Source organism: Pristis pectinata, chromosome 4, assembly GCF_009764475.1.
Source record: "Pristis pectinata isolate sPriPec2 chromosome 4, sPriPec2.1.pri, whole genome shotgun sequence".
Classification (NCBI taxonomy): domain Eukaryota; kingdom Metazoa; phylum Chordata; class Chondrichthyes; order Rhinopristiformes; family Pristidae; genus Pristis; species Pristis pectinata.
In genome coordinates, this window is record NC_067408.1 from 56,757,681 (window position 1) to 56,780,565 (window position 22,885).

At 43.5% G+C, this 22,885-nt stretch overlaps 1 protein-coding gene across 1 annotated transcript; it reads right to left on the reverse strand.

The window, feature by feature from the left end:
- Positions 1-5,905: 5,905 nt before the first annotated feature.
- Positions 5,906-19,851, reverse strand: LOC127569445 (nucleophosmin-like). The gene is made up of 11 exons (XM_052014091.1): positions 19,718-19,851; positions 19,246-19,328; positions 17,320-17,439; positions 16,378-16,471; positions 15,343-15,443; positions 15,024-15,058; positions 12,289-12,388; positions 9,064-9,174; positions 8,500-8,610; positions 7,413-7,487; positions 5,906-6,045 (listed from the first exon to the last, which is right to left on the reverse strand). Exons 1-11 carry the CDS (start codon positions 19,782-19,784, stop codon positions 5,998-6,000), a joined length of 945 nt encoding a protein of 314 aa, XP_051870051.1. The 5' UTR covers positions 19,785-19,851; the 3' UTR covers positions 5,906-5,997.
- Positions 19,852-22,885: the final 3,034 nt, after the last annotated feature.

The following is a 22,885-nucleotide window of genomic DNA, read 5'->3' on the forward strand; positions in this document are numbered from 1 at the left end:
AGGTCATTAGTCGATGAAACAGAACCTGTTTGAGTTCCACGCTACTGAAGTTGCTGTTCCCTTCACCTGAGATTTATCTGAAATAATGATAGGAGTGTATTTTGGGAGGCCAAAATTCACATGAATAGGCAAGAGTGAAAAAGTGATTTGGAGATCAGCCAAATGCTTGACATCAAGGCTGTGTACTAAATGCTGAAATAGTGAGGGGACAAGCCAACTACACGATGTCAGAGAGGGTGGGGAGGAGTGTAGAATGGGAGGGGGTGGATGCAAATTATAGTTGGACAGTGTCCATTAAAATTGATAAGGATAACACCCCAGGTTTAAAACACTTTGAATTCTTTGATGGTGAGATCAAACATGGAATGGCACTGAATCCTGGGACAGTCTTTGAACTAAAAAGACCTTTAAATCATCACAAATAAGTTTCCAATTTACAAAAATGGACTCCCCTATGTCAACATTAGAGGGGATAAACGGACAATAGTTCCTGTTTTTTCCTCCAATTTGATCGCTGTTGTATAAATGTTTAATCCACAGACAATGAGCACAATATTTTCATCTAGGAGCCCAAGCTTTCTCAGCTGTTCATCCATAACCCAATGATAATATTCCTTACATCTGAGTCAGAATCTTGAGTCCAGAAATCCAGCCAACACTTCCTCAGTTCACTACACTATTTGTAGTGCCATCTTTAGGATGAAAAGTTCAACCCAGATCATGTCCTATTTCATAGAAAGGCATGGGTTTTCTTAAAAAAGTGTTTGGACTCTCATTTCCTCATGCCCTCTCTAAACTCATCTTGTACATTAGATCTACGCAGTCATCAAGTTTTGCTGGATCAGACGAAGAACTAGGGTAGAGGAAGTATTTAAATTAAAACTTCATATGCTATTTCTGCTGAAAGTTTGTGCTTCACCTCCAGAGGGAGTTGACTCAACCAGTTTGGAGGCAAATTAAACACGATTTAAGGTCAGAGGAACCACACTAGCCTCCAATCCCACCACAGTGAAGTACTGTAGTGATGTTCATTGTTTTAATAAATGCATAATATTTGATGAGCACATTCCTGACACTCGCAGAACCATACACCAGGAAAATGTGGTAGTCTGAAAATATCACAGAATATCTTCAACAGCTGTGCTGGTTGAAGTCCCAGAGCTTTGAAAATAGCATTTTGATTTAGCAGACTTTTGCATCTGCTTCCAAAGGCGGTAATGAAACCTCAGGTAATGGCTTGTGAAAAGGTGTTTTAAAGTATATGAGCTCACCCCTGACAAAGTCCACCGCAGCATTTAAATTTATTAAAGAGATGAGCTCAAAGAAGGTACAGTAATCTGCTGTCCAACTATTTGCAAATCCCAATGGTTCAGCATCTGGCTCACCAGTTCCCGCATTCGCTTTAAATTCACTGGGGCCCTGGTTCCAGTGATCCTTTAAAATGCATTGGGGTCCTAGTTCCAGTGCCCCCTTAAAACTCACCAGATTGCTTTACATGCATTTCCTTGAAGTTCATTTGCTTTTGTTTGCTATTGCTTCTGCTAGCTTCCCATGCTACCTTCAAACATACCAGGGCCTTGTTTCTGATACACCCTTTAAACCTCCAAGTTCACTATTCTTCTGTATAACGTCTTTAAAAAAGTGTATTACATGGAATAAAAATAATTACATGAAAAAAGTGTATTGGTAGGAACACCACCACCAGTCTGAAAAATCTGCCAGTCTGGTACCACCAAAGTCCTGAACATGCCAGATTAAGAGTTCTACTGTATGTTAACTATACTGAAAGTATCGCCACAGACTGCACCTTGTAGCAACTCAAAAGGCAGTCACATGACAAATCCTTAACAGAGTAGTATCCTTAAAGTAAAAATTACTATTCACAACTGATATTGTATATACAAAACTGCTTGCCATTTCTTTTGTAAAAAGGAAACATAAACATTCAGCATTTTTATATATTTAACTGAGTCACTGGTGCCTGTGCTCAACAATCCCTGTATAGTGCTAACGTTACACATGTTGAAAATGTTGATTCACCAGCTTTTGTTGGGGTATAATCCATCACTGGACTTAACAGTGTTGTTCCCCTTTTTTACTTAATAGAAGATTACATTCACACAGCAGGAACAATAGCACTACACACCTCGAATATATCTTCCACATCTTCGCTGTTCTCCCATGCAACTGTCCCTTGGAATGAGTGAACACAATGGATTTTATGGAGTTTCTCCAATTTTCACATAATTCCTGAACCATATACCTCCATTATCTCCCCAGGTCATTATCTTCTCAGCTTTGATCTGCTGGCAGTCTCAGTATCTGAACTCTGTCACCTATCCCAAATACTTTATTCTCAAGTATCCTGTAGCTCAGAAGCAAGAGTTCAACACCTACTTTACCTGCAAACTGACATCACAAAGCTTCAAATGGGGAAGCAAAGAGAAACCTCAAAGTAGAGTTTATTGTCATATGCACAAGTACGTATATGCAAAGGTGCAATGAAAAATGATCAGAACTGTTGAACAAACATTCTATCTGAAATTACTTTGTGAAGATCCTAACTCCTCTGTTGTGTGTTCTATGTGAGTGCAAATGTCTGTCAACTAATATTTTCACAGTAACCTACACAGAACTGCTGGACTAGTCCTGCAGGCCACTTTGATAGTTGGAGTCATGTTTTAAATGGTTGAGCTGTGACTGGCTTGGTCTACATTTTTCCAGATGCCAAGCCAATGGGTAAATCCTCTAGCCCCTTTCATATTTACTGTACCTAGGTGTTCTACTGTAACCTTTTCCAATCCTTTGTGATCACTAATAATTATCACCTCCTTACACAATCTAGATTGGTGGACAATTCATAGCATCTGCAACTACATGGTTTCATGTCTTCATGGAGACCTATGTCTAAAATCTGCCACCCATCACTCACTTTCTCAAAACAAGATCTGTGTAGTTCCAGTTATTTCCACTGCAGTAATGCAAAACTCATCTAGTTTACAGGCTGAAGGAATATTTTTTCCTATGTTCAATGTGACTTCTTCATTGGGTGGTTCTGACAAGAACTTTGTTTATATAGTCTGTAGTCGACATCGTAATCATATTGAGAAAGGATGACCTAGCTCTGCACTCTTATTGGGCACAAAATGGCTCAAGGACAGCTTGTTATCAGTTAAACATTAATGGTCTTCCCAATCAAAAAAATCAATGAAACCTTGTGCTAAATCTGTCATACCAATCATACCACACCTTTCTTAAAGGTACATGTTTATACATATTTGACCTTGTATTATAATCAACACTTTTGGAGAGTAAGTTTTTTCCACTTTTAGTCACAGCCCACCTTATCCATGCTGCCCATGGAATACCTATCTATACCAATCTCAATTACCAGCATTTGGTGTGTACCCTCCTATATTTCCAAATGTTGAGAGAGCACCCATTTCCACCACCACTTCAGGCAGTGCAAAAGATTCAAACTGCTCTTTGCATGGAAAAATCCCTCCTAAATCTCTCTTCATTCTAAACATTTGCCCTCTAGTTCTAGGTACTTCTGGTATGAGTAAAACTTTCCTACTACCATCCTTACCCCTTTCAATAACCACCTTAAAACTCCACAACTTGCACTATTTGCAAAATGTTCTCCCACTATCACTCCAACCACTTGCCCAGCTACATTTCCTAAGTGTAGTACTGCATCTCTCTAATAATCTATATCCTGGCTCAAAACTCTCCTGAACAAATTCCACCCTTCTATGCCTTTCACATTAAAGTGATCCATTAATATTGTGAAAGTTGAAGTCTGAAGGGGGATAACCCTGTTATCCTTCCATCTGCTATTTGTCCACATATCCCCTTCTCCATCTTCTGCTGTCAGGTCTCTAGTATAATCCCAGTAAAGTGATCACTTATCTTTTGTTCTTAAACTCTACCCACATGGCATCATTTAAAGAGCCTAAGCTATCATCCCTCATTGCCACAGTATTGGATTTCTTAAAATCACTCATCCTGTCACATCTGAAGAGTCAATACCCTGGTGTTTTGAGTTGCATGACGTGTAAGCTTCCTATTGCTACTGACTATACCTTGTTACTGTCCCAACTCAATGGCCAGAAGCAACTTGAGAAGTTTAGCTTTGCATTGTTGTACTGGACAAAAATTCCCCATTGCTGAGGTTTTCCTTGCACAGCCCCTACACCAGTTCTTCACATACACATGCTTGGTCATTCAAGTTAGGGAGAGTCATCTCTATGGTACAAAAGCACATTTAAAAGCATGACATCACATTTGAAAGCAAACTGCAGCTATGGGAAATAAAATGGAAGAGAGAAGTGAAGTAGTATTTCAGGGCAATGATCCTGCATCAAAACTAGGTGAAAAGCATTTGAAGTTGCAGAGAAGGGTGCATAAACAATGTGTTTTGATAGGGTAGAAACTTAAGAATTCAGATGAAACATTATATTGGTAACAGCTGAAAGCCCATTATCACCAATATGTCTGGAGGTGGTGTAGGGATGAGAACTCTCACCACCTCCCCACCCCACCAGCATCCATGGGAAGAATATTTGACAGCTTTAGATTACCTTCAATCAGAACTGGCTAGTTTAAATTGAACAGGGTGGTCACTTAAAGTTTAACAAGTCCTCACAGCTGCAACATTCAGATAACCAGCCTGTCAAAACTGGCCATTTCTGACAGGTCATCCATCAAATTTTTCCCCTCTTCATGATATCACCTGACCCAAGTATTCCCAGCATTTTCTGTTTTCATTACAATGAAGTCATCCAAAGGCTTTCCCCTTCCATGGCTGTTACAATTACATGATCCCAATTCTGGATCCTTTGCAACAGAATTTTACTGAAACTTGGATTCTTAGCTATTCACAGTTTTAATGATCTAAACAATTTTTCTCATTTCCATAAATGGCACATGTAGATCCTGAAGTCCAAAACACTTTTCAAGATGAAAGCTTTTAATTAACCAGAACATTTAAAATTACAAAGACATTACCAGAATGCAAGATAAATCTATCCAAAAGGCTCCAGATTATTGGGACACTTTGAAAGCAAAGGAGCTTGGAGAACTTTGAAGTTGTCTGATAACATACTTACAGAAAACTCAAATGAAACATGGAAAATGAACAGCAGTAGCATAGTACAAAACTCAAGGAACTCCATGATAGTGAATGGTTGCTTCTCAGGCCTAGAGGGTTGCACACTTAACTCTTGTATTTGCAAGTTTAATTATGTCACTCATCTCAAAATAAGCAAGATTCACAAACATGGCAAGTTTCTATTGGTATTCTGGGTTCAGTTTTGCAGCAGCTTGGTAAGTGTTCGGGTTAATGCAGAATCATCCATAGTTACATGCAAAAGAATCTAAATCTGGGATGTCCTTGTCTTCCTGTTTTGTTAAATGCATCCCCTGGAGCTTCAGGAGCCTCAAATCTACCAGTGCCCAAATTACTGGACTTGTAGAAAGTATTTCAGTGTTAGCAGTAGGAACCTGATGTAGATTAAGAAATGATCCCAACCCTTTACCAAATTTAAAGATAACCCAACTGAGGAAGGACATCCAAATCATGGCCCAAAATTTGGCTTTACAATATTTGTCCCCAACCCCATATTGCCAATTTAACTGAGGGAGCATTAGAAGCCATTAGCACAAATTTCACTCATCTTATGGAAATTTGTGCTCTCTGGGCCGTATTCTTGGCACCATTTCTAATTATCCCACCCCCAGACCTGCCTCAGGCCAAGTTGCACCAGAAGCCCTGCAGATAATTGCTACTTTCAGACAACCTCAAGGCTTTCCAAGTCAGCCCCCCTCCCAACTAATATTACCAAATCCCATTCATCCAGAGGACTCACTGGCTCACAAAGTGAAAGCATTCTAGTCCAGAAAATATTGTAAAAGAAACATTTATTGACATGAAACATACATAAGTAATATAAATTTTCACTGCAATGTCTGAAAACTGTTTGCTATTGCCAGTCTTCATTTCCCATCTGCACTTTGCCTCCATGCCCAGAGTTCCTTGATGATCTACAAAGACAAACAAGTTATATCATACACAGTGTCACAATTATACTCAAATCCATATTTCACCCATTAACATACATCAGATTATCCAGCAACCTTAACTGCACCCTTGCAGTTTGTTTTAGCATTCATGATAGAATTCCCTAATGTACAACAATAATTCTAAATAAATCCCCTTAACCTTTTCTGGAGTAGTCTGTTCAATCATGCTCATTTGTCAAAGTCTGCACTAGTTAAGGCCTCATTAACCCATATCACTGTAAATTTGCTCATAATCCTTGCACTGCCATTTGGACAACCAGTTTAAAGTGGGAATTGGGAGGAAACCCAGTTAGAGGAAGAACATGAAAACTCCAGACAGCACAAGACCAGGATTGAAGCAAGGCTGCTGGAGGCACAGCAACCACATTAACTACTGCATCAATGGCTCACTCAACATTTGAACATCAACAAGTGGAAAATTCCAGCCCAGTCAGGGATTATCAAAATGCTGCAGAGGGGACAAATATTAGCCCTGTAGTCTATCTTTTAAAGCCTCAAGAATTCTGTAGAAGAATGTGTTGTAATTGAAACAACTATAACCCAAGATCCATTATTTTGACAATCTGTAGTCAGTTGCACAGCACAGAACAGATCCACCATGTGCACTAGCACATGCAGATCCCATTTTATCCTACCCAGATTTTGTCACTCACCTATATCCCAGGGGCAATTTAATAGCTAATTAACTTTCAAACCTGCACATTTGGGATGGGAGGAAACTCATGTAGCCATGGAGAATATGCAAACTAGTCCTAGTTATTTAATTTGCAGGGACATTGGTTTTAACTCAAACCCAACCCACTGGAATAGCACCCCCCCCCCCCTTCCCATACACTAGCATCCCACAAATTGAAACCCTTCTCAGACCAATCTTTGAGCCACACATTTTGCACATGGCTTAGGCAGCATCCAGATATGTGTGGTATAAATGAGCTATTGGCTCATTTGCTCTTCAGAACATCCCCTTATCCAGAATCCTAACATGGATCACAACTTGAACATTGCCATTCCACTGTTCAAGCCTGACAAGATGTCCTTAACATATTCCCTTTTTACATACTTAAAGCCCATCTGACATCAGTAAATGGTTAAGTACAGTTAAAATAAAACTGACTTTTGATTGGTCCTGTGGATTGTAAACCTGGCAGCTCCTGCCCCCCCAAGTTGCACAGCACTGATCTACAGACAAGCAATCTTCCCAAACATTAACAACTGACAGTGAAGAAACAACTCAGCCACCATATGAATGTACATTCTAGTTAGGGTGATCATTAGTAGTAAACTGGTTCATTAACAATCTAGCACTGAAGTCCTCATTAAATGCTCACCTCTGGGTCCTCCATTCTGAAACCGTGTTTAATATAGTTGGAGAACTTTGCCTCTCCTTTTGGCAGACCAGCACCCTGTTGAAACAAATAATTAGAATCAGAATCTACAATACAGGCATCTATGCATTACTACTCAGAGAAAGAACCCCACTCCCATCTTTGTCCACAACTTTGAGAACTTGAATTTCAAGCAAGCTATGCAATCTGTTGCACAAACCATTTACCCTATTATCTATGACTGCCTTTTGGTCAAGACTTTACCATGGAAGGATTGCCATGATCTTATCAAAATCCCCCAAATTTTCAATACAGGAAGTCCCTGGGTTACAAACGAGTTCAGTCTTTGAGACTGTTCGTAACCTGATTTTGTATGTAACACAGAATTGTCCGTGCATGCGCACTTGGGCCAGGGATCGTGGCCGCGCATGGCCCCAGCTGCAATACGCACTTGGCCTGGGGCTGGGCTAAAGAAGGTGTACCACCACTGTGGTAGGATTGGGGGCCAGGCCCGCTTACACGACCATGAAGGTCGGTTCGTAAGTACAGGACTTCCTGTACTTGTGTTGACCCCAAGCAGCAGTAACAGGCATGGAATTTGCTTCAATACCAAACCTGCCACAGAAACTGAACAGAATACACGACCACATGCGTAAACAGAATTGGCTTAAAAGAATGCTGCCCACAATAGCCAAGGTGAAAGTCAAAGCAGAACCAAATCAAGGATTAACAATCATAACTTTTAACACTTGTACACATTCAAACCACATCAGATTCCTCATTCTAAAACTATGCCTGCAGATGAGTTAATGTATCACTGGTATTAGATATCTACTCAGGTACAAGACTAGCCAAGCACAACTTTTAACAGCCAACTCACCATTCATATTCCAATCCTGACTCAAGCATGCAGTACACCCACTTCTCCTAGAACTCCCATCCCAATTCTAAATGTACCTCTACATCTCTAGTAACATTTATAGAAAGCCAACTAATGTTACTTGACCAGAAACAAAGCCAACCCAGCCTGAACCCAACAGTTAGTACACTCAGATAGCCAAGTTCTAATGGTTATTCCAAATGCACTCACTTTTTCCATTGAAGCCTTCAATTTAGCCTTTATGTCTTCAGCAGTCAATGAAGGTTTTGGGGTCTTGGGTGTCTGAGGCTTATTACTGGGTTTCTTTGTTGATTCTGGTGTCTGCAGAGAAAAACAACAATAAACATCCCCATTTATCCTGTGTAGTATGCTAAGCATGTATAGCAATGCACATGTTAAGCTGCAACAATGGTACACAGCAATGGAATTTGATCCTGGTATCTTAACATGGTCTACCAGTGGATTACAGTTCAATATTGGAACAGCAAAACTACCTTCAATAGTCCAGGTAAAAACATTAAAATCAATGAGTGTTGACCTGTGAGCAGAGAGAAAATCCCAATTTAACAATTACTTCTGGTCCAGAAGGTTGCAAATCTGTCTGAAGTGCCAATCTATAAACATACACCAGAATGTATAGGCAGACTTAGCAGGAAATTATCAAAGGACCAAAGTACTTTATTTTAATAACACCTGCTCACAGAATCTACACACAAGCAGCTGGCAGGAACCCAGTTTGCTGTAGACATTAAAATTTTGAACATGAACACTAACTTTTGACTGCTGCTTAGCTGGTGTGGATTTGGCAGGTGTTTTGCCATTTTGGTTGGAAGCCCCCTTTGGTCCTGCCCCCTTCGGTCCAGGAGTATCTTTCTGTGGAGTTTTCTGGATAAACAAAGCACAATTGAAAGTAACTCAACAATTGAGAAAATGTCAAAAGTTAACATTTATTCGGCTTACAATTTAAATTTTCTACATCTCAAACATTTACCAAACCCAATGCATCATTCAGATTTTGACCAATTATTCATCTGTGACAACTTGGAATGTTTTTCCTGCAGTATACTCAGTTATTCTCAGGGATGGAATGCAATGTTATGAGCTCAAGTCCAACATAATACCTTAACCCATTACATTATTGTCTGCCATAGGAATAGATGGCCATCTGATCCCTCAAACCATTATCTAAACTAGTGAATGGTTTATCTGGATCCCAACTCCATCCACTCACCTTAGGTGATATTTTCCACACGACTTCATCTGGACAAGGAAAACTGCCATTTTAATCATTCAACAAGTATCTAAACTTTTGGTCTGTAACCCTACACATTGCAACCAGGTGCTCGAGAACAGAAATATTGGGAAAGTGACACAAAAGTTACCTTTTCCCTCCCAAATGTTGCCCACTGTTTGTCTCAATGTTGATTGACTTTATATTCCAAAGGTTTAGATGGGACAGAATTTGTTAAATGTGTCCAGGAGGGATTCCTGATGCAGTATGTCAACAGGCCGACTAGAGGGAATGTCATGCTAGATCTAGTTTTAAGAAATGAACCAGGACAGGTGAAGGGTCTATTGGTGGGTGAGCATTTGGGGGAAAGTGACCATTGCTCCATAACCTTTAAAATTGTCATGGACAGGGACAGGTGCAGAGAGGACAAGAAGATATTTAATTGGGGAAGGGCAAACTATGAGGCTATGAGGAGAGAACTTGGGTGTGTAAATTGGATGTCCTTTTAAGGGAAAAGTACCATGGAGATGTGGTCGATGTTCAGGGATCTTATGCAGGATGTTAGGGATAAATGTGTCCCGGTGAGGCAGAGAAGGAATGGCAGGAGGAAGGAACGGCAGGGTGAAGGAACTGTGGGTGATGAGAGACGTGGAACAACTGGTTAGGGAGAAGAAGGTAGCATACATAAGGTATAAGCAGCAAGGTTCAGACAGGGCCCGTAAGGAATATAGAGTAGCAAGGAAGGAACTTAAGGGCTGAGGAGAGCTAGAAGGGGACATGAAAAGGTGTTGGCTAGTAGGGTTAAGAAAAATCCCAAGGCCTTTTTCACGTATGTGAAGGGTAGGAGGATGGCTAGGGTAAAGGTAGGTCCAATTGAAGACAAAGGTAGGAGAATGTGCCTGGAGGCAGCAGAAATTGGAGAAGTTCTCAATGAATACTTCTCTTCAGTATTCACCAGGGAGAGGGGTCTTGATGACACGGAAGGGAGTGCTGGTAAGGGTAATGTTCGAGGTTGTACATAAAGAGAGAATGTGTTGAAGTTGTTAAATAATATCAAGACAGATAAATCTCCGGGGCCTGACGGGATTTTCCCCAGGCTGCTTCGAGAGGCAAGGGAGGAAATTGTTGAACCGCTGGTAAGGATCTTTCAGTCCTCGTTGTCCACAGGGATGGTGCCAGAGGATTGGAGGGTGGCGAATGTTGTCCCCTTGTTCAAAAAAGGTAGTAGGGATAGTCCAGGGAATTATAGACCATTGAGTCCCACGTCTGTGGTGGGTAAGCTGTTAGAAAGGATTCTAAGGGATAGGATCTATGAACACCTAGAGAATCATGGACTGATTAGGGACAGCCAGCATGGCTTTGTGAAGGGAAGATCTTGCCTCACAAGCCTGATAGAGTTCTCTGAGGAAGTGACTAGGAAGATTGATGAGGGTAGTGCAGTGGATGTGGTCTATATGGATTTTAGTAAGGCATTTGATAAGGTTCCTCATGGTAGGCTTCTTCAGAAGGTCAGAGGCCAAGGGATCCAGGGAAGCTTGGCTGTGTGGATTAGAAATTGGCTTGCCTGTAGAAAGCAGAGGGTTGTGGTGGAGGGAGTGCCCTCTGATTGGAGGGCAGTGACTAGTGGTGTCCCGCAGGGATCGGTTCTGGGACCTCTACTTTTTGTCATATTTATAGATGACTTAGATGAGGGGGTGGAAGGCCGGGTTAGTAAGTTTGCGGACGACACTAAGATCAGCGGTGTTGTGGATAGTGTGGAGGGCTGCTGGGGCTTACAGAGGGACATTGATAGGATGCAGAGCTGGGCTGACAAGTGGCAGATGGAGTTCAATCCAGAGAAGTGTGAGGTGGTACACTTTGGAAGGACAAACTCCAGGGCAGAGTACAGGGTAAATGGCAAGGTACTTGGCAGTGTAGAGCAGCAGAGGGATCTGGGGGTTCATATTCACAGTGAACAGCAGAGGGATCTGGGGGTTGCCTCACAGGTGGATAGAGCAGTTAAGGCGGCCTATGGGATGTTAGCTTTCATAAGTCGTGGGATCAAGTTTAAGAGCCGCAAAGTGATGATGCAGCTTTACAAAACTCTAGTTAGGCCACACTTAGAGTACTGTGTTCAGTTCTGGTCACTGCATTATAGGAAGGATGTGGAGGTGTTGGAGAGGGTGCAGAGGAGATTTACCAGGATGCTGCCTGGATTAGAGCATATGGAATATGAGGAGAGGCTTAAGGTGCTAGGGCTTTATTCACTGGAAAGGAGGAGGATGAGAGGAGACATGATAGACGTATATAACATATTGAGAGGAATAGATAGACAGTCAGCACCTTCTTCTCAGGGCACCAATGTTCAAGACGAGAGGGCATGGCTTTTTAAGGTTATGGGTGGGAGGTTCAGAGGAGATGTCAGGGGGAGGTTTTTCACTCAGAGAGTGGTTGGTGCATGGAATGCACTGCCTGGGGTGGTGGTGGTGGTGGAGGCAGATACATTGGACAGGTTCAAGAGTTTGTTGGATAGGCACATGGAGGAATGTGAGATAGAGGGATATGCAGGAGGAAAGGGTTAGATAGTGTGAGGGTGGCTTGATGGACAGCCCAACATGGTGGGCCGAAGGGCCTGTTTTGTGCTGTATGGTTCTATAGCTTTTAACACGTACACATTCAAACCACAGATTCCATGTGCTCTGCATGTTTCCCTGTGGCCTGGCAGTACCCTGGATCAAATTGCATGTTCTCCAAAGGAGCCTCTGGATCCACTATCTGCAACTTTTTACCTTTTTTGCTGGGGTCACGACTGCTACCTCTTCCTCCTCCTCCTCTTCCTCATCATCTTCATCATCATCATCTTCATCATCATCTTCATCGTCGTCATCTCTAAAACAAGAACTTGTTTCAGTGAGTCAACCACCTATGTTTCTTTGACAAGTACCTACAAAATTCTCACCTTTTAAATATCAAAGCAACCCCAATTCCATAACTTGATTTTTTGCATCTTTGGTATTTAAAGCTTGGAGCTGCAGAAAATGGGTGGGATTTACTGAATATTTCTCCTTTGTGTTTACTGAAGAGAAAATCATGGTTGCTCAAGAGACAAGGGAAACTACTGGAGATGTTTTGGAGGACATTCACATTACCAGGGAGGAGGTATTTGCAGCCTTACATCACATTAAAGTGGATAAATCCCCAGGGTCTGACTGAGTATATCCTAGGACTTTGTGGGAAGCTAGGGGAGAAATTGCAAAGGCTCTTGTAGAGATTTTTGCTTCATTAGCCACTGGTGAAGTTCACAAAGACTGGAAGGTGGCTAATGTTGTTTAAGATAGCAAGGACAAGCCAGGGAACTACAGGCCACTCAGCCTGACATCAGCAGTAGGGAAGTTACTAGAGGGAATTCTGAGGGACAGGATCTACCAGCATTTAACCACAAAACAGAGGAGCAGAATTAGGCTATTCAGCCCATCAAGTCTGCTCCACCATTTAATCATGGTGGTTTATTCCTTAATCCCATTCTCCTGCTTTCTCCCCATAACCCTTAACCCCCTCACCAATCAGGAACCTATCAATCTGCCTTAAATGCACCCAATGACTTTGCCTCCACCACCTTCTGTGGCAACAAATTCCAGATTCACCACCTTCTGGCTGAAGAAATTCTTCATCTGAGTTTTAAAGGAATGTTCCTTTATTATGAGGCTATGCCCTTTGATCCTACTATTAATGGAAAAATCCTTTGCACATCCAGTATATCCAGGCTTTTCAGTATTAGCTAGGTTTCAATAAGACTCCCCCATATCCTTCTGAACTCCATCGAGTACAGGCTGAGACATCTAACACTTGTCATACATTAAGCTTTTCATTCCCAGGATCATTCAAGTTGGCAGCTCACCACCAGCAATCCGGGATGGATAATAAACGCTGGTTTTAGCAGTGATTAGGAGTCATCAGCATGGATGTGTGTGTGGACAATCATGCGTGACAAACCTTTTAATAGTTCTTTGAAGAGGTAACCAAAAGGTAGATGAAGGTAGGGCAATGGATGTTGTTTATTTGGACTTTAGCAAGGCCTTCAACAAGGTCCCACATGGTAGGCTGGTCTGGAAGGTAATGTCCCATGGAATCCAAGCTAGTTAGGTGGATTCAAAATTGGATCAGAGGTAGGAAACAGAGGGTGGTTGTTGAAGGTTGAAGGTTGGTGACTAGTGGTGTGCTACAGGGGTCAGTGTTGAGACCCTTGTTATTTATACAAATGATTTGGATGCAAATGCACAAGACTTGATTTGTAAATTTGTGGATGACATGAAATTAGGTGTTGTTGGTAGTGAAGGTTATTGTAGATTACAGGGCAATCTTGATCAGTTAGGGAAGTTGGCTGAGGAGTGGCAAATGAATTTCAATACAGATAAGTGCAAGTCAATGCATTTTGGAAAGTCAAACCAGAGTAGGACTTGTACAATGAATGGTAGGGCACTAGAGAGTAATGAAACAGAGGGACCTAGGAGTAGTTCATTGAAAGCAGTAGTGTGATGGTGAGAAGGCAGAGGTAGACAGGGTAGTAAAAGAGTCATTTAGCACACTGGCCTTTATCAGTCAGGGCACTGAGTATAGGAGATGGGACATTATGTTGCAGTTGTGCAAGTCATTGGTGAGGCCACACTTGAGCAGTGTATAGTTTTGGTCATCCTGTTATAGGAAAGATGTGGTTAAACTGGAAAGAGTTCAGAAAACATTCAGGAGCATGTTGCTAAGACAAGAGGGCCCAAGTTATAGGGAGAGTTTGGCCAGGCTAGGTCTTTATTTCTTGGGAATGTAGGATATCTTAGAGGTTTATAAAATCATGAGGCATAGATAAAGTGAATGGGAGCAGTCTTTTCCCCAGCATAGTAAAGATGTAAAAGGGACCTGAGGGGCAACTTGTTCATATACTCTCAACCAGAGGGTGGAGAGTATATGGAACAAGGTGCCAGAGGAAGTGGCTGAGACAGGTACAATAGTATCACTTAAACAGCACTTGATAGGTACACGCAGGGGCAGGGCTTAAGGGGGATATGGGCCAAACACAGGAAATTGGAACTAGATGGGTGGACACCATGGTTGGCATGGACTCATTGGGCTGAAGGGCCTGTATCAGTGCTGTATTGCTCTAACACTCCAAGTTTAACTCTTACTCCATATTATGAATATAACCCATGCATCATATGAATATCTACTCATCACATGAATATGCAAAGAAGGGTATGATCATGCACAGGCAGATTAGTTAATTAGGTGTCATTAGCTTAATTAGTTCAGCACAACATCTTGGGCTGAAGGGCCTGTTCCTGTGCTGTATGTTCGATTAACAGACCCCATAAATTCTTTTCAACCCAAGGTTGAATTGGGTTACTTTTCAGCTCAAAATTCTGAATCCAACACTGCCTATGCTACTGCCAAAACTCAAGTTTGATAAGTCAGCTAAGTTTTCCACATAAACAATACTTTCCATTGATACAAGAGAAATTCTGAAATTACTCACTCAAAGTCATCATCATCCTCCATTTTCATTTTTTTCTGTCAAGCAAAAAAAAAAACTGTTACTCTGGAGGTACTTATTGATGCAACTAGAGGGAGAAAAGCAAACAATTTCATAACTTCAGTAACTGAGCACCCCAACCCCAGAATGTATAGTGTGAAGACAAAGACTGCAGATGCTGGAAATCTGCATGCTGCTCCATATACACAGCATGACTATACCACAGAAAATTCTTCAGGTACAGTGTACACAGTCTAGCAAATCTGGTTAGCAAGCAGAAAATATTGCAGTCTTCCACCAAATTCAGCCATAACATTCTTACCTGCATTATTTTTGACACCCCAGGAGCTGTTCGCTTAACTGCTTGTTTTGTTACAGCATTCTCCAACACACTGTCATCCTCCTCATCAGAATCCAAATCAGCTGCAAGAGGAAAAGAATTTATTCCAAGTAGGAAAGGGGAGAAAATATACAGAAATTATCATCCTTGATTACTTTCCATACAATGTGCACTTCCCCCTCAATGTCAGCAAAACGAGCTGGTCATTGACTTCAGAAAGGGGGCAGCACACAAGTCCGTTTAAATCAGTGATTAGGTCAAGCAGGCTAGGAGTGAGCATCACCAATAGCCTGTCCTAGTCCAACCACCGATACCATGACCAAAAAAGCTCACCAGGCCTCTACTTCCTCAGGATTTTATTGATGCATCACAGCTTGGTATGGCTGTCAGTGACCACAACAAACTGCAGAGCTGTGGACAACTCAGCACATCATGGAAACCAATTCCCCCCACCCCCAGTCTGTCTACACTTTGCTGTCTTGGTAGACAAACTCCACCCACCCCAGGCATTCTTCTGCCCCTCCCATCAGGCAGAAGATACAAAGGCCTGAACGCACATACCACCAGGCTCAAGGACAGCTTCTGTCCCACTGCTACAGGACTATTGAACAGTCCCCTACTATAAGATGGACTCGACTCAACCCCACAATCAACCTCGTTATGACCTTGCACCTTAATATCTGCCTGCACTTAACTGTAACACTTCATTCTGTTATTGTTTTCCCTTGTATCAAGTCAATAGCAAACAAATTCAGAAAGGCCAACCCAGAAACAAGCTTATTCTGTTTAAATCTTTGCCACACCAACTTTTAAATTCCAGACATTTTGATCCCGATAAAGTACTTCAGGCCCAATGCACTTTGTTTCACGATAGGTTTTCCTTGATCTGAGCAATCCACTTGCTTCCACACCAAACCAATATGCATCATTGCACTTCCCACCCTTATGAAGATGAAAGCTACATTACACCACACTCATCTCTTCCCTCCAGCCAGATATTTCTCAGAGCCCACTCACCTATGAGATGTTGTCCACTGATGTACACAGGACCTGTTCCAGATTTCAGTCTGAATGTCACAGGTGGCTCAATTTCAAATCCTCCCAAACTAACCTATTTTTCCAAAACAAAAAGTTAATAAATTCAGTCTTTTCCAGAGAAAGTAGTGCCCCAACCTGTTAGAAATATTGTAAGCTGATAGTAGTCAACGATTCTGTGAATTATTTGCTTTTATCAAAACTGTCAGGTGTTACCAAACAGTGGGAAGCCTTCTTTCTCTCCTCTCTTCCCCCCCACCCCGCTTCAACTTGAAAGGTGCAGTCCCAACTTCTTTGACGAGCCTTTATATTTTGAAAGAACTGGACTTAATACACCACAGGAACATGAATAAGACTCCAGCTGTTCACAACTTGCACAAATGACTTCAAGAAGGCAGTCAACTGCAAATATCCAAACTTGTTGATAGTACAAAGACAGGTGGTCCACCAAATTGATTCTGGATGGCAAGTTTCTCAAGGAGAGACTAAGCAGGCAGGACCTAAGCTCAAGGACATGATATCTCATTAAACCAAACAGCTTGACAGGCTGGCCGTGTGGAAGATACTGCCCCTGGAAAAGGGATAGGTTAAGGACGGAGATGAGAAATGTCTTCAGTCAGAGGGTAGTGAGCCTTTGGAACTCTGTACCCAAGGGTTGTGGAGACATTGAGGAATAGAATTCCAACTCTATGCTGATTTAAAACAATGATTGCAGACATTAATCCAACAGACAGTGCAAGAATGTGGCAGAGGTAGACCTGCCATGATCTTAATGAATGGTGGCTCAGAGGGTTGGAAAGCCCATTCCTGGCTCTTATTTCTTATGCTTTACTTACACATTCATAATAACCCCAAATGAAGCATGATAAACAATTTCTTTCCAATGTGATTTCCACCCTTTTGGCAGTTATATTGGATACTTACTGTAGGCTGCACAGATAGCCTCAAAGCAGCCAATGTGACCTTGGTATTCTTGCCTTCAAAATTCAATCCTTCTACTTCTACCAAGTGTAGATCATCACTAGCATCAGCACCAAGGCAAACCTGTAAAATCAAAGAGACAACATTGAGAAGTGTTCTCAAACGAAATTGGGCAAGATAGAGTGAAAAGCTTGTGTGCCATCCAGTTAGATCATGCCATGCACAAGTACACCAAGGTAGTTAAAAAAACAATGCAGCCAGGTGAGTCTTACAGTGGAAACCAAGGGACAGGATTTATCTTCACTTGAAAAACCAGGGATTGATTAGGGAATGTCAGCATGGGGAAATCCCATCCCTCAAGTATGACTGAATTTTATCAAATCATAACACATTATAGCAACTAAGTGGGATTAGCGGTGCCCACATGAACCTCAAGGACGTGGACAAGGTCCTGCATGGTAGGCCTATCTAGATTAGACTCCACTGGGATCTAAGGCATTTGCGAAATTATCTTAACAATTGTCTTAGACCAAGGACTAAACACCACCTTCTGTAACCGGATCCTTGACTTTCTAACAGACCGCAATGAGTGAGGACAGGCAGCAATACCTCCAGCATGATTATTCTCAACACTGGTGCCCCACAAGGCTGCATCCTCAACCCTCTACTCTACTCCCTATACACTCATGACTGCGTGGCTAGTTTCTGCTCTAACTCCATCTACAAGTTTGCAGATGATACCACCGTTTCAGGCCGTATCTCAAACAGCAATGAGTCAGAGTACAGGAAGGAGATAGAGCTTAGTGGAATGGTGTCATGACAACAACCTTGCCCTCACTGTCAACGAGACAAAAGAGCTGGTTGTTGACTTCAGGAAAGGGGGCAGTGTATATGCACCTGTCTACATCAATGGTGCTGAGGTCATGAGGGTTGACAGCTTCAAGTTCCTGGGAGTGAACATCAACAGCCTGTCCTGGTCAAATCATGTAGAAGCCACGGCCAAGAAAGCTCACCAGCACCTCTACTTCCTCAGGTGGTTAAAGAAATTTGGTTTGTCCTCTTTGACTCTCACCAACTTTTACAGATGCACCATAGAAAGCATCCTATCTGGATGTATCACGGCTTGATACAGCAACTGCTCTGCCTAGGACCGCAAGAAACTGCAGAGTGTTGTGGATACATCCCAGTGCATTATGGACACCAGCCTCCCCTCTTGGACTGTCTTTACCTCTCACTGGCTTGGTGAAGCAGCCAGCATAATCAAAGACCCCACCCACCCGCATTCTCTCTTCTCTCCTCTTCCATCAGGTAGAAGATACAGGAGTCTGAAGGCACATACCACGAGACTTAGGACAGCTTCTACCCTACTGTGATAAAACTATTGATCAGTTCCCTTATACAATGAGATGAACTCTGACCTCATGATCTACCTTGTTGTGACTTCGCACCTTATTGCGCTGCACTTTACTCTGTACTGTTATTGTTTTTACCTGTACTACATCAATGCACTCTGTACTCACTCAATGTAACTGCACTGTGTAACGAATTGACCTGTATGATTGGTTTGTAAGACAACCTTTTCACTGTACCTAGGTACAAGTGACAATAATAAACCAATATAAGGCAAGAGGGTGGGGGAGGGCGTGGGTGAAAGCTCCACTGTGACCATTCATCTACTATAACACTAGTACTGAAACCTCTGATGCACGTGATATACATAAACAGATGCAAGTCTAGGAGTGACAAACAAGCTGGCGGAACTCAGCGGGGCAGGTAGTAGCAGTGGAGGTAAATGGACAGTCGACGTTTCGGGAAGAGACCTTTCACCTGGCAGACACACAGTGGGTACAATACATGAGTGCAAGAGATACGGTCAAAGCGGACGATGTAGCTCAGTGCGATAGCCAACGATGTGGGGTAGGTACATACCGCCCGGAGGGACAGCTGGTGCTCGGAGCTATCGTCCGCCACCTCCATCTTGAACTCCTTCGCAGTGGACTTCAGTTCACAGCCTGGGGGAAGGGACAGACACAGTGAGCAGCGGGCCGAGCCGGACCGGGACATCCCCACACGTGGCCGCGGGCACAGTAACCAGGTGCCGGGACCCAGCAGGCCCACCCCACGTGTTCCCCGCAGGAAGAGCCGGCCGGCCACGGGGCCTCACCACCAGCCCCAGACACCCACCCACCTACCTCCCTCCCCCATCCACCGCCTCTACAGCCGGGCATCAGCTAGGCGACGCCGCTGCCTCCGGCCGACCCGCTCCGGGCCGGACCCAGGCCGCAGGCCCGCTACACGTGGGCCGCCAGATGGGGCCAGGCCCCAGAGCAGCGGGCGGTCCCAGACCCCGGTTGGGGTCTGAACGCACTGCCCCGGCCCTCCCGGCCGACCCGGACCTCACCGAACAGGAAGGTCCGCGACGGCAGCGACGCGTTCTCCAGTGCATTGTCCAGCTCGTAGTCCTCCATCTTGCGGCTGTTGCTGCCCGGGCACCAAGACCCGCCCGCCGCCCGCCACCGTGCTTATATAGACGGCCTGGCCCCGCCCCCTGCCCGCCGCTCTCGCGAGATCACCTCCGACGGGGGGCTGTCAATCACCAGGCGGCGGAGATTCCAGCTGCCTTGCCCGGGACTGCTGTGCCTGCCCACGTGTGACTCCCAGTGAAGGAGGCTGCATGGTCCGTCCCCTCTGCTGAGAGCGGCACCGCGTTAACACCGCATGTTCATGTGGCTGTCTAGATGCCTCGTAAACGCCACTGTCGTATCTGGCTTCATCACCATCCCTGGAAACCCGTTCCAGACAACCCACCACTCTGTGTGAAAAATACTTGCCCCGCACACCTCCTTTCAACTTAGAGAAATAAAGGGCTGCAGATGGTGGAATCTAGATGAAAAACACTATGATGCTGGAGGAACTCAGCAGGCCAGGCAGCATCCGTGGAGAAAAGCAGGCGATCAGCATTTCAGGTCAGGACCCTTCTTCAGGACATGAAAGAAGGGTCCTGGCCCGAAACATAGAAAACCTACAGCACAATTCAGGCCGTTCGGCCCACAAAGTTGTGCCAAACACGTCCCTACCTTAGAAATTACTAGGCTTACCCATAGCCCTCTGTTTTTCTCAGCTCCATGTACCTATCCAAAAGTCTCTTAAAAGACCCTATCGTATCCGCCTCCACCACGGTTGCCGGCAGCCCATTCGACGAACTCACCACTCTCTGAGTAAAAATCTTACCCCTGACATCTCTATACCTCCTCTCCAGCACCTTAGACCTGTGCCCTCTTGTGGCAACCATTTCAGCCCTGGGAAAAAGCCTCTGACTATCCAGACGATCAATACCTCTCATCATCTTATACACCTCTATCAGGTCCCCCTTCATCCTCCATCGCTCCAAGGAGAAAAAGCCGAGTTCCCTCAACCTCCTTTCATAAGGCATGCTCCCCAATCCAAGCAGCATCCTTGTAAATCTCCTCTGCAAACACTCTATGGCCTCCACATCCTTCCTGTAGTGAGGCGACCAGACATGAGCACAGTACTCCAAATGAGGTCTGACCAGGGACCTATATAGCTGCAACATTACCTCTTGGCTCCTAAATTCAATTCCACAATTGATGAAGGACAACAACACCGTATGCATTCTTAACCACAGGGTCAACCTGTGCAGCTGCTTTGAGCGTCCTATGGACTCGGACCCCAAGATCCCTCTGATCCTCCACACTGCCAAGAGTCTTACCATTAATACTATATTCTGCCATCATATTTGACCTACCAAAATGAAACACTTCACACTTATCTGGGTTGAACTCCATCTGCCACTTCTCAGCCTAGTTTTGCATCCTATCTATGTCACGCTGTAACCTCTGACAGCCATCCATACTATCCACAACACCTCCAACCTTTGTGTCATCAACAAACTTACTAATCCATCCCTCCACTTCCTCATCCAGGTCATTTATAAAAATCACAAAGAGTAAGGGTCCCAGTACAGACCCCTGAGGTACACCACTGGTCACTGACCTCCATGCAGAATATGACCCGTCAACAACCACTCTTTGCCTTCTGTGGGCCAGCCAGTTCTGGATCTACAAAGCAATGTCCCCTTGGATCCCATGTCTCCTTACTTTCTCAATAAGCCTTGCATGTGGTACCTTATCAAATGCCTTGCTGAAATCCATATACACTACATCTACTGCTCTTCCTTCATCAATGTGTTTAGACACATCCTCAAAAAATTCAATCAGGTTCATAAGGCAGGACCTGCCCTTGACAAAGCCATGCTGACTATTCCTAATCATATTATACCTCTCCAAACATTCATAAATCCTGCCTCTCAGGATCTTCTCCATCAACGTACCAACAACTGAAGTAAGACTCACTGGTCTATAATTTCCTGGGCTATCTCTACTTCCCTTTCTTGAATAAAGGAAAAACATCCACAACCCTCCAATCCTCTGGAACCTCTCCCTTCCCCATTGATGATGCAAAGATCATCGCCAGAGGCTCCGCAATCTCCTCCCTCGCCTCCCACAGCAGCCTGGGGTACATCTCATCTGGTCTCGGTAACTTATCTAACTTGATCTTTCCAAAAGCTCCACCACATCCTCTCTCTTAATATCTACATACTCAACCTTTTCAGTCCGCTGCCAGTCCTCACTACAATCACCAAGATCCTTTTCCATAGTGAATACTGAAGTAAAGTATTCATTAAGTACCTCTGCTATTTCTTCCGGATCCATACACACTTTCCCACTGTTACACTTGATATGTCCTAATCTTTTGCGTCTTATCCTCCTACTCTTCACATACTTGTAGAATGCCTTGGGGTTTTCCTTCATCCTGCCCACTAAGGCCTTCTCATGTCCCCTTCTGGCTCTCCTAATTTCCTTCTTAAGCTCCTTCCTGTAGCCTTCCAGATCTCTAACATTACCTAGCTCTCTGAACTTTTTGTAAGCTTTTCTTTTCTTTTTGCCTTTGCACACCACGGTTCTTGTACCCTATCGTAACTTCCCTGTCTCAATGGAACATGCCTATGCAGAACTCCACACAAATATCCCCTGAACATTTGCCACATTTCTTCCGTACTTTTCCCTGAGAACATCTGTTCCCAATTTAAGCTTCCAATTTCCTGCCTGAGAGCCTCATAATTCCCCTTACTCCAATTAAATGCTTTTCTAATCTGTCTGTTCCTATATCTCTCCAATGCTATTGTAATGGAGATAGAATTATGATCACTATCTCCAAAATGCTCTCCCACTGAGAGATCTGACACCTGACCGGGTTCATTTCCCAATACCAAATCAAGTACAGTCTCTCCTCTTGTACGTCTATCTACATATTACGTCAAGAAACCTTCCTGAACACACTTAACAGACTCCACCCCATCTAAACCCCTCACTGTATGGAGATGCCAATCGATATTTGGGAAATTAAAATCTCCCATCACAACAACTGTTATTATCACATCTTTCCAGGATCTGTTTCCCTATCTGCTCCTTGATATCCCTGTTACTATTGGGCGGCCTATAAAAAACACCCAGTAAAGTTATTGACCCCTTCCTGTTCCTAACCTCCA

Excerpts from the sequence above, each read along its gene's own strand:
- LOC127569445 (XM_052014091.1), bottom strand. The coding sequence starts at position 19,784 with ATGGAGGACTACGAGCTGGACAATGCACTGGAGAACGCGTCGCTGCCG. Across the intron at positions 19,329-19,717 it reads GTCGCGGACCTTCCTGTTCG|GCTGTGAACTGAAGTCCACT; the intron begins GTGAGGTCCGGG and ends CCCTTCCCCCAG. Across the intron at positions 6,046-7,412 it reads TCAGAATGGAGGACCCAGAG|ATCATCAAGGAACTCTGGGC; the intron begins GTGAGCATTTAA and ends TTGTCTTTGTAG.